The sequence below is a fragment of the Varanus komodoensis genome, unplaced genomic scaffold, assembly GCF_004798865.1.
Source record: "Varanus komodoensis strain SLA01 unplaced genomic scaffold, ASM479886v1 scaffold3, whole genome shotgun sequence".
NCBI lineage: Eukaryota > Metazoa > Chordata > Lepidosauria > Squamata > Varanidae > Varanus > Varanus komodoensis.
The window spans coordinates 44,338,314-44,350,960 of record NW_025335761.1 but is presented as its reverse complement, the minus strand read 5'-3'; the positions used below and the strand labels follow the sequence as shown (position 1 = coordinate 44,350,960).

Genomic DNA, 12,647 nt, shown 5'->3' with positions numbered 1-12,647 from the left:
TACACTGTTACAAAGTTCATGTCATTCCGGTCTACTGCCTTATTTCTTACTGATTTCTGACAAAATTACAGGGCAAAAACATTTCATTAGGGGAATAACTTTAAAACTTAAAGTTATAAAGTATAACTTTATACTTTAGCATTAACACGTAAATGCTAATTTCTCTTGACCAAGATTTGTTGAAATTGTCAAAATTTCACTTTAGATTCCTAGGATCTAAGAGCCAGAGTCTGACACACAATTTTAGTGTGATTGGCCAATAGGAGAAGACTTAAATAGCCAGATAAATACTTCAAGCCAATCCAAGCTTGTAATTATGGGGAGACATTTACTACTTTTGGGAGAGGGCCCTTCACTGTCCAAATTAGAAATAAACTGGTCATGTGAAAGTAATGGATGAAGAACACCTGTGCACGTAGCAGATGGAACAGAGACGTTCATGGGTTGGGATGGGTTGTAGGACCAGACACAAAGGAAAATTATTTATTTGCATGAGTGGGAAGTAGAAAAGAATTTCACAGCACATAATAGCAGTTGGAAAAGATGAGCTACTAAAGCATGGCTTGGCTGCAGCAAAGTCAGGACTGTGAAGTTAAAATAGGAAATCATTTGGCTGAAATTTCTACAAACACAAATTTATTACAATTTTACACAACAAAATTGTTATTATTAAATTTGTCTCTAGCCCTCCCTCATAATGCTGTTAAGTAGATTAGGCTGACTTGCCCAAGGTGACCCAAGGAACTTCACAGATAAGTAAGGATTTAAACCTGAGCATCCAGTAGAAACCCAATACTCTAGATATGGGCTCTAGAGAAAAAAAAAAATGGAATGGGGCTGGCAGAAGCTGAATTCCTCGGCCGCCATTGGCAATCTTCAGAAAAGGTTCCCCTAAGGATGGGTGACCATAGTGAATGGGCCAAGCTGTGGTGCAAGACCTGAATCTAAGCCTGAGATCTTGATTTATTATAGTATGACTAAAGGTGATACAGACATCTGTGGCCAGATGATCCACATATTTTTAAAGAAACTATTATTTTGTGGAACCAGTACCGCCAACAATAATGTGAACATCCCCAAAGAATGCTCTTTCTACTCGACTTGGGTCTAAAGTTGAGGGTAACACTATTGCTGATACCAACAGAAGGTGCAGGAACCATCTCTGTGGACAATGTAGTAACAGACAGTTGCAACACAGCAACAATGCATTGCTTGAAACTGTTTTCTGTGCTCAACTGAAGAAGCTGACAGGTGTAGTTAATGTAAACAGCTTGCCTAAGGTGCAAGTGCTATGATCAGAAGATATTTTGGGTAATTCAAAGAGTTATATACCTGTAATTGTTATATCAGGGATTGAGAACATCCAGCCTGTGAAATCTCTATACTTGGCCCACTGCCCCCTAGAACTCCTCCTCACTCATCACCATGGTGGGATTAAAACCTTATCTCCCCATTCACACTATAAAGTGGGAAATAGCTGAGCAACAGGAAAAAGGGGGCAGCTGCAAAGTTCAGAAAGAGATTAGTGCTTCTCCTTTAGCAGCTTTGCTTCAATGTATTGTAGGCCCCCAGAAAGAGAAACACTGCACACTTCTTGGAGTACTGCAATGAAGCAGGGATTAGATCTGATGGCCTTCTTGGACCCTTGCAACTCTATTTCATGATTCCGTGATCTGATGTCCATGTACAAATTGTATTTGTGTAGGAAAGGGAGTATGCATGGACATATGTAAATGAATTTAGCTCCACCAACCCTAACCCTAACCCTTTCCTTGAGGGAATGAGGGGCTCAGCTTTTAAAAGGTTATCCAAGCTGTGCTATACTATTATTATAGATAAGTTAATGACACACTATATTTAATGCTTAAAAACTGTAGGGGGAAAGAGTATTATTTAGATTAGACACTGCTCTTCTTAGTATTAGGTTTCTTAAAAAGTTAAGTACTGAACCTGAAGACCTTTTTGCAGCTCTATTATGTTCTTGAAAAGTGACTAACAAAGGTAACTTGTTTAAAACCATCACCATGGTATTTTCATTTTATAGCATTCTTTGAGCATATTTGACCTCAACACTGTGCTACAGAGCTGCCCATTACATATACTTAGGTTTTTTCAAAGGATAGAGCCACATAAAAAATGAGCCAGTGTGGTGTAGTGTTTAAGAGCATGGGACTGGGACTCAGACGATTTGGGTTCGAGTCCCCACTCAGCCATGGAGCCAACTGGGTGACTTTGGGCCCGTCACAGACTCTCAGCCCAACCTACCTCACAGGGTTGTTGTTGTTGTGGGGATAAGATAGAGGAGGAGAATGATGTAAGCTGCCTTAAGCCCTTTGTAGGAAAAAGGCAGGCTATAAATTGAAAAATAAATAAATAAATAATTGTGCTGTATTTCCCAACTGAAACAGCATTCTTGCTCTGTGCTAAAGGAGTGTCAGACTTGATTTTTAAAATTTCTTATTACATCCAAAACCCATGTTTTCCCTGCAAAGAACCCAAGGAAGCTTACAGAACCCTCCACTCTATGATATCTTTGTAACTTTCTTGTAAAGTAGGTTGGGCTGAGTGTCTGACTGGCCCACAGTCACCCAGTGAGTTTCATGGTAATAACCCAGATCCCTCAAGTCCATTGAAAATGCTTCCTTGAAAGAAAAAAAAATCTTCTGAGACCCTCCAGGATCTTGTATTTCCATGTATCAGCTTTTGAAAACCCATCTACTATCAGAATTCTAATGCACATGAAAATGTACTAAAATCCAATGGAAAGTCAATGAAAGCAATGATGCTTTGGCTTCCTATGCCAAAAGTGCCAATAGTCATTCATACAACTAACATATCACTTCATCTTAAGTATATTAATCTACTGCACAATGAACAAAGGGACATTTGATTATATCTGGCAGAACACAGCACTGCTCTCTATGTAAGAGAAAAAGGAAAAAAATCCCATTGCACATAATGGGAAGTCAAGAAATTAGGTCTCTTACAAATGCAGCAATTTGCAATGATTTAAAGGGAGACAAAGCCATGGTAGATCGATTTCTGACCATGGAGGTTTACAATATCTTTCACAACCAAGAGGAAAATGTAAGAGACTCAGCTTCTGTCATAATCAGGAAATGAAAACTGCTCATCTAGGGTGCATTAGAAGTAATACTGTTCACTCCAAAGAATGGCAATGCAGGCAGCAGGCAGTTGAGATAAGAATCACACGGGCAAACAGGCAGGCTGTTGGGAAGGAAACTTTCAGTACAATCCTGTCCTCAACTTGCACCAGCTTGGTGTGACAGGATTGGTTGGAAACCCCCTTGTGCTGGTAGAGCACAAAGCCATGCTGACCCAAAAATTCATTCCAACACTGAGGTACTATTAAATTATATTTGGCAAAGTAAAACACTCCTCTTGCTCCTTGTCATCCTGTGCCTACAAAGGATGTGCTAATGCAAGAGCAGAAAGAGTTGGAGGACAGGTGAGAAGAAGCTGGAATACTATTTTATTAAGGACTGCAGTGACAAAGAGTCACACACAAATTGGCTTAACAGAGCAAGGAGACCATGCAGTCAGCTTTTCCTCGCCTTTTCCTAGTTACAAACTAACTATAAATATAAATAACTGTATTCTCCCAACTCTTTCCTAGTAAATAAATTACCTTTCTGGGTAAACAAACATAATGCTAACATAAATAATAATAAATTATGAAAATAAATATTAAAAACAGTTATGAAGGTAGAAAAGCCAGCAAGGATGTGAGAGCTATCCTGTGTACTGCAGTAAGTGCCATGTTTATGCCAATCTGCCAGCTCAGTGTAATGAGCTCCTGCCTCACAGGGAACAAATTAATTCTTTGAAGTCAAGTCTCCTGATCTGAAGAAGTTAAGAGAAACAGAGAGGTGGATGGACAGGACTTCAAGGACCCCAACAACTGGGTAACAGCTCCTCTGTTGTCATGCAGAATTGCACTGATTGCATTAATTACCACCCAAATAGCCAAAGCTCCCAAAGAATGGAACAAGAATCCCTTGAGGAAGGAGGGCAACTATTCCCGCCCATCCCACTGGTGCAGTCCCTGAGGGGTTGTCTGCAGGTACATCAGGGGCCCTAACTCAGCAGTGCAGCCCTCGTTTTGCATACAGAAGGTTCCAGGGTTCCCAGCCTACCTGAAATAATCCTGGACAAGTGCTGCCACCTGGGCTAGATGGACTAAAGCTCTGACTCGGCAGCTTCACGTGTTCCTAGAACACAAGAGAGCCAGATACCCTCCCAGAACATCAACTGTGCTGCTGCAACACAGATATGCTCACATGAATAAGCAAGAAATGGAGAACATACTTCAAAGGTAGATTCCTGAACATTTCCCCTCCATATCCTGCTAAGGTTCCCAAAGTCCGAGGGACTTTGAAATTCTGGTCTGCAGTGTTATTTCTGTGGAATTACAGGGAACTCAGCAGGGCTCGGACCTTTCTACCCAGAAACCTCTGAGTTCACATGCAAGTCACCTAACAGCAGGGTCACAGGAAGTAATGTTGCCCGTTCCCAGAAGCATGTATAGTTTTGCTTTCTATTTTGCTGCTCTCTGTTAAGGAAGAAAAGATGGGATGGCTGCACAATGCCTTCCGATGGGTAGCATTAGGAGCCCTCCATCTGGAAGCATCCTCGATTGTCAACACAGCATCACAGAGGTCTGCCTAATTGTCATAGTGATCCCTTCAATGTGTTGGATCTAGTCCTCTTAAGAGCATGTCCAGCCTTCTTAAGTGAGAACTTCAAGGTATTTCAGTTGGTCTTCTTTTGCAGCAGGCTCACAATGCTGCTGTCCTTGTGCTCCATTATACTCTAATTATGTCTTTCACCTTGCCAAACATTATTACCTACATACAAAAAGGAAAATGCATTTTACTCAGTTGTGGCATTCATTCCCTTTTCTCCACTTGCATGTCTTACCTTTGTTTTCATATTTTTCTGGGGGCAAATCGTAAGGCACAGGAAATGACAACATTGGCTCATCAGAAAAAATGTTTTCCTTCACTTGGAAATAGCCTGTATCTAAGCCCTGTGAAAAATGCAGACAGAGAAATGCATTATATTCAGTCAAAATGTTCATTACCTTTCATTAGAAAACCTATCAGAAAGATAGAAACAGACACTGTGTTACGCATGGTCATGTTTATATTTCTTTTGAGGACTCCCTAATTAATGGTAAAAAGTGTATCAATTTCCCAAAACTTAAAAAGGCAATCTTTCCATTAGCTTTTCAATTATTTGTCTTGCTGAAACTGACTAAGGCCTCAAAAAGCCAATTTAATAACTCTTTGGATTTGTAATGTAGATGTACATGCTTTGTGAATGTATGTTTCAGCAATCATGGCTATGATCACCCAGAAAACCAGGCAAGAACAGACAATTTTAAGATCATAAAGGCTTATTATAGCCTTGTGACTTACTCCCACAGCTGTTCCTGAAGATTAGGAGCTTCTGGGTGGAAATCAATATAGTGCCAAGAACTACAGCTGAAAGGAAACATCATCAGCCTCTCTAGACACCTGTTCAGGTGACTGCACATGCACCTAGTCCACTCTCGATCATGATCTTGTTAAAATATCCTGTTCAAGGATCCCTAGTCTTCAGTAGTAGATGCTGATCTGCTACTGTGTCACACATGCACCCAAGCTGGGTTCTATGAACCACCAACATGTTTCCCTTTGTCATAATTTTTGATGAATCTTAAGGGAAAGAGCAGTCAAAGCAAAAGGGAAAAGAAAAAAAAAATGAGTCCCATATGCAGGATGGAGCAAAAAGGTTGATCTCAAGTCTGAAAGGGTTGGGACTGAGTCAATAAGATAGTTAGCATCAGCTGATTTTCTTTTCTGCAGGTATTCTACTCCTGACTTCAGCCTGCTATAATGGACAAGTTCTTCCTATTAACATGCACTGAAAGAGGAAGTGGCTGGGAAGGAGCTGCCTTTTAACTAGTCATATAGGTTGTCCAGATTTTGCATCAGGAAAACTTCTAGAAAGATTCCAATGCACAAAATAAACTGGAAACTAATTTAGCATGCTTTATTTTGTTAAACTTTTAAAAGCCTCTCATGTTAGTATTATTTTTCTATATAAATCTCACTGGCTTTTCTAAAAGAAAAACATATATGTGAAAAACCAATCCAACTAATATTTTATTAATGCAGTTCAAAGTGTTATTATACTCAAACTCAAAGCTTTACTTGGGAAATGTTTTTATTGGAATGCTTGTAAATTTTTGAAGACCGGACAACTGAAAAGCATACATTTTGCTTACACTGTTTAAATGTTGAGGGGGAAAAAGGCAATGAAAAAGGCCAACCCATTCTTTTTAGCAGGTCCACATGGTATGCTATCCATTTTAAGAAACAATGCTTGCTTAGATATGAACAAAGATTTCATGGAAAAATTTAGCAGTGGAAAATTTTCTGAAATCACTGCTCTCAACAACTGCTGTTGCTTTGTTAGCAAGATTTAGCGAAGTCATTTGGTGTGGACAAACAAAAAGGCTAGCCTGGAGTTTCTGGATATTGGCCCAAGTCTGAAAGAGAACACAAGGGCAGCTTAACACATCATATCCTAAAGGTCAAATGAATTGAAAAGAGGAACCAAGAGCCAATGTGGCTGCCTTAGCTTGCCACTAAGGTACCTGGGGCAATTGCTTCTTGCCCCACATTCATTTACAAAGGTGTTTAACTGGAAAATACAAACATAGCTTTAAGGTATGATAAGGAAAATCACTTTTTCTAAATCAGATACAAGTTGTTTGTTGTACCAGGGACATCATCTTTTTCAGTTTCTTAGTGTGCTAAAAAGATAGACAAATAGACTGACAATGTATCACCCAATGCTAAAATTCTTATTGTTTCCTATCTCAGATTGGTAAAGACATCAGGTGTTTGAGGAGAAAAATCTCAGTGTAATGTGTCATCTATAAAAATAACTGTCCCAATAACCTACTTATAGTTCAGCAGCTGGTAGTCTGTCCAATTAAAAATCATTGCTATTACCCCCTGCCATCCAGAATCCATAACTGCATGAGTTAAAGACAATTCAAGGGAACATAGAAAAAAGAAAGAAATTTATTTAGGATTTCATGCTTATCTTTAATTTTAATTACTATTACTTTTTAATCTAAACTGTCCCTTTATGATGATGTCACAAAAACATGAAATGTATTTTTCAGATGAATTCACGGAAACGATGCATTCAAGCTTGTCTCTGCTAATCCAATATCACACTCTTTTAGCTGACTCATTCTAGACTATGTTACTTCTCCCTCCCATCCATTTTCTGCCTTTTTATTGTTCTTTCCCCAGAATAATAGTCTAGAAATGTAACTGAAGCTAGCAGTGTCGCTGTTTTCACTTAGAATATTTTAAACATCCTGATTTTTATTCCTGAAAGATATAGAAACCTATCTGATCCACATTTGGGTCAGTATCTGAAGTTTAACAGATTTTATGTTGTTTCAGGAACAAGCAACTTGTAAACAGTTGAAGAGATACCCTCTGTATTTGCTCTATGGACACATGCCTCCAAGAATCAGGCCTCTCATTTAATTTGCTCAAAATTATGGTATACCAAGGCAAAACAAGCCACCTTTTGGAAACATGTTATGATTCTATCACTGTCATAAAAGACTGATTCATTGGACTACAACTCCCATCATCCCCAGCCAGTACAGAAGTAGGTTGGGAAAGACTGTTTCTAAATTATTACACTTTGTATGACTACAATACTGAAATGAAATTCTTGCAGAATACTCAAGGGACGCCAAAACAAAAACAGAACCCACAGCTCAGTTCAACCACCATGCCTATACCTGATTCTGATCAGGAATGTGTGAGAGAAATAATCACTCTATGTGCTCACAGGTAGCAAAAATGTGGATAATGATGCCCTAGGCTCGTTTTTTTAGCAGTAGCCCATGGTTGAATATTACAAGTCAATGCAACCATTATTTGTACCTATGTGATGCCTGGTAACTAATTGTTTTCTTGGAAAGTAAGCAGTGCACAGAAAAGTGCTACTCATCTTACCTTCTTTGACAATATTCAATATTCTTAACATTTTCAATACTGAAAAAGAAGCTTCAATACTGAAGCTTATGTTCTTGACCAGTGGCTAAAAAGGGTTCTCCATTTGTACTCATTACAAGTAACACTGTTTAGTCGAACTCACAAATTCTGAAGGCAGAAAGAGAACTCCTAGCTCATATGATCGGATCATCAGCTGTGTACCATTTTTCTCAAAAGCTCCCCAAGCAGCCTTAGAAAGATTCGCACTAGAGAAAAACAGCAATTAAATTAGAATTGTGCTCAGGGGTACTCAAAGCAAAAGTTCTTATGTAGAGAATACAGAAAGTAGCATGTAAAAAATTTCAGTGTTTTGGTTTCCTTTACAAAATATTTCAAGTTTACTGGATATGAACTTTTACTACTGTAGTTGGAACACAATTCTGATTTTTCAGAAGAGAAGAAAGGACAATACTCACTGAATGGAATGAAAGGGGGTTAACCCATTTCTGTGACCCAAAATCAGCAATATGGTCTAGAACCTTTTCCAGTGTTTATTTTCCCACAGGAAAAATACATTCATAAGTTTAATTATCATCAATGGATGCCAAGTGCAGATACACTATTAGGCAAGCCAAGCATGTCAGTTTCAAAGTTGCAATTAATATTTTTCACGTGATTAACCCTAGTAAGGGAGTATTATATTTCACAGAAATACATGCATGCTTCATTGTGCAACAGAACTAATAAGCAGTAACAATGAACCTGAAGGTACTGCAACAACTCAGTAGAAGAGGGCTGACCTCTATTAAAGTATATGAATGGTTGTCAACATATCATGTACAGTTATTCGGGGGTGCTAAAATCTATTATTGTGTCAGTGGGTTGCAGTATCTTTCTTCTCATTTGAAGTTTAAGGATGCGATTCACTGGATTGCCCATACCCCTCCTAACCTGAAGACTTATGGGCATCCAAGGAAAGGTGGGGAGACTGCAGATGTCTAAATGTTTTCCCCCTCCTCATGAAGAGAGGGCAAGTTCCTGCCAGGATTCTTCAGGAGACAGCAGTGGCCTGCCTCTCCCCTGCCCACAGAACACCCTCAACCCCACCCCAGGTCCAAAGACAGTTTTCCTGACCGTTTTCAAAGAAAGCCCAACCAGAGTAGAAAGAATAGTGCCAATGGTGGGGGCAGAGAGAAGGCCCTCCAAGGGCGGGCTCCCAACTCCAACCTCACATTGTTCTTCCAAGGTTAGGGCTGCGACTCTGACCTATCCCGTGGCCCGTCCTGCAGCTTCCCAGACAATGAATGAGGGCCGTAAGTTGCAGTTAAGGGAAGTACATGTTATTCTCTTTAATTTTTATAAACATTCCAATAACTATCTGTACATAATATAACATTTAAATTTAAGAGTGCTCTAATTCTTCCCCACAAAATTTCACGTTTAAATACTTGTGGCATGTATTACACAAAAAGACAACATGGAGAACTTTTTTAAAATTTTCTTTGCTAAATACAAATGCAATAAGTAAAATAAACATGCTAAATTCAGTCATGCTCTAGGGCACCAGAAAATTTCTTTATGCAAACTGAAAAATTCCTGATCAAAATTACCTTAATTTTAGCTTAGGAAAATTTTCCAGAATGCACACAACACTGCTCAAAATAAAACTCTTCAGTCCACTGAAGTAGCCTTACAGAAGGCAAGAGAAGAAGTAAAAAAAAGACAACTTACCTTGTAACTAGAAACCATGCAATCTTCTGGAAATCGGGAGATACTCGCATGTAAGTCTTAATGTGTGGCATTGCATGGCTACGTCCTGAAGTTTCAGCTGACCATTTGCTCAAATGATTAAAGAAGGGACAGGGAATTTCAGGTTACACCATAAATAATGAGGTTTCATATTCACATTACCCTTCTTTGCATGGCACAACAACTCTCGTGGAAGTAGCTGTGATGGACTGTCATCCATACTAAGACTGCTTCCTGCAGGATGGCTTGCTTTTTGCCAACAGGCCACTCTGAGAATCCATGAGTTTTACCTGTGATGGCTGTTGTGTCATCTGAACCCAAGCCACTGATCCCACAATGAATAAAGAGAAGTGGCAAGCAGGATGGTTGGCAAGAGCAGCAAAAGACCTCTTGCTGATCTTGGGGGTCTCATGGGTGCCATGGCTAGTGACAGCTTCTCCAAAGTGCTGTAGAGGGACTATCACTGGTGTGACATTTTAAAAAATAAGTTGCACTTCAAACAAGCAAAACAAGTTTGGTATTTTAAAAATTTATTATTTTAGCTGGACTTGCAGATGTGTGCACATGTATAATGTCCTGCAGGAACCAGCCCTGGATGTTGACTTAGAGAGGATCCAAATAGGTTTATGCTTGACTATGATTTTCCCTGAAAGCTGTCAAGGGAAAGCAAAGGCAAGAATGATCTTTGCCCATCAAAGGTAGGCAGTTGCCTTTTTCCCCCCTTCAGAGCAACCCTCAGGATTTTGACTATCCTCCCTGACAACAGGTCTCACTACGCTCAACTTTCCCAGTTATTCTTGAAACTCCAGGTGCTCAGAAAGGAGGAAAAGTACGGCCTATCCTCTTTGCACTAAAAATTGCTTTCAACAGCTGTCAAAGGTAGGGGTTTAAGGCAGGAATTTAGACAAGGCAGTTTGGACATCTGTATACTTCCCTGTTGAAAGGGAAGAAAACCATAGTGAGCACAAACAGACTCATAATCACAGTGGAGAGAGGAGACAAGGCATTTCAGCTGCAAAGTCCTCTCGGATATGGCCTGGAGAATCAAGGGGGAATGAGATGGAGAAGAAGTCATAGTTAGCTTGATCATCTGTGGAGTGCACTGGAGGTTTATTTATTTATTTTGTATACTACAGGGGTGGCCAGACTTGCTCAACAGAAGAGCCACATATGGTAAATGTCAGATGTTTGAGTGCTGCAAGTGGGCGCCCACAGGCAGTGACTGTGGGTGGTGAGAGGCAAGTGAAGACAGCAAGCCATGAGCCACAAAATAAATTCAAAGAGCGGCAAGCAGCTCCTGAGCCTCAGTTTGGCCACCCCTGCTTCCACTGTTGAACTCAAACGGCTACACCTAGTTCTCAAGTGGTTCTCCTTCAAGTAATGGGCAGACGCAGACCAGCTTGGCTTTGGCAGGTGGTGGCTTCATGTGCCTCCAGACCGTTATTTGGGATTCTGTCTGTTCTGCATACAAACAAATATCTCACCATGACTTATTGTCAGGGTAGACTAGTTTGATGAAGTCTCTTTCAGCTTAGTTTAGGCCAGGGACAGACAGTCTGGTTCCTTTCAGATGTTTTGACTACAGCTCCTATAATCCATGAAAACTGGTCATGTTAGTTCAGGCTAATGAGAAATGTCGTACTAAACATCTGGTAGGAACCAGATTTCCTATACCTGGTTTAGCTTTTTGTTCTATACCATGAAAAGCAGCAATCTACACCAAATCCCAAGGAGTAGGACCTGACAATGGCCTGGGCAGAATGGTTACAGTTTCTTCCTAAAAATATATTTCCCCATCATTTTTTAAACAGAACACAAGACAGATTAGTATGCTGTAGTAAAACAACATGTGGAACTCTAAAAGCTAACATGTTTACATGTTTCCTCTTTTGTTAAGATGCATAAAATAGAGTTTCTTTTCTAATGAAACTGTAAAACTAACCTAAAATATTTTATGAATCTGCTATTTTCAGATAGTAGGCTGACTGGAGGTTGTTGGGAGTTATAGGAGTTTTGTTTGTTTAGGGTTATTCCCTATTTCAAGACATGTAGACCCTGACAATGACCAACTATGCATGTTTAAGAAGTGATCTGCACTGCACAGTACTGCTTCTGAACATAAGCAGACAAGAAAGGCCATGGTGGATCAAACCACATGTCCATCTAGTTCAGCACTCTGTGCACACAGTGGTGAACCAGTTGCCCACTGGATCCCTCAAGCAGGATGGGTGCAAGACCTCCTCCTGCACATAGCCTGCAAGGCTAATTGCCACCTCCCTCATAAATCTGTCCAATCCCTTTTAAAACTGCATTTGCCATTTTAATGCCCATTCTCCCAGCCTGCAGAAATCCCTTTGGAGCTTCTTAGTCCCTTTTGGTTTTAACTACCCTAAAAAGTTTAGTGTCATAAGTAAACAAGGCCACCTCACTACCTACTCCTAATTCCATATCATTCATGAACAGCATTTGGAAGCTTCAAATGACAACTTAAACACTGTTATTTGTCTGTTGACTAGTATGTGCAATCAAGGGCATATTCAGCCAATTCTGTGAATATGAGATTCGTTTTTTGTTGGCTTTCGGTGTCAATCTTGGCAATGCTGGATTGTAAGAGTGGCAACTGACTATACCAGATCAGCCAGAATCCAAAGAGGGTGGAAGGGTCACTTGGATCTCTCTCACACCCAAACACACACCCTAGAACTTTTCTAGCCCCTCCTTCCCAGTGCAATCTCTTATGCTATCTCCAATTACTCTCAGATGCTGGGATATGACACAGCATGACGGGATGCAGCTGGAAAAGTATGTTCCAGTGATAATGAAGAAATTCCCACATGGATACATGGTATTGTTTGAGTTCTA

The 12,647-nt window shown here is 40.0% G+C and overlaps 1 protein-coding gene across 1 annotated transcript in view; it reads right to left on the bottom strand.

Annotated features, from left to right (window-relative positions):
- TDP1 (tyrosyl-DNA phosphodiesterase 1) overlaps positions 1-12,647 on the bottom strand; it is a 30,339-nt gene that overhangs the window by 876 nt on the left and 16,816 nt on the right. Inside the window, exons 12-14 of the mRNA XM_044436184.1 lie at positions 9,768-9,875; positions 8,200-8,302; positions 4,942-5,050 (exon numbers count right to left, since the gene is read on the bottom strand). Coding sequence (XP_044292119.1) covers positions 4,942-5,050; positions 8,200-8,302; positions 9,768-9,875 — 320 coding nt within the window. The remainder of the gene's footprint in view (positions 1-4,941; positions 5,051-8,199; positions 8,303-9,767; positions 9,876-12,647) is intronic.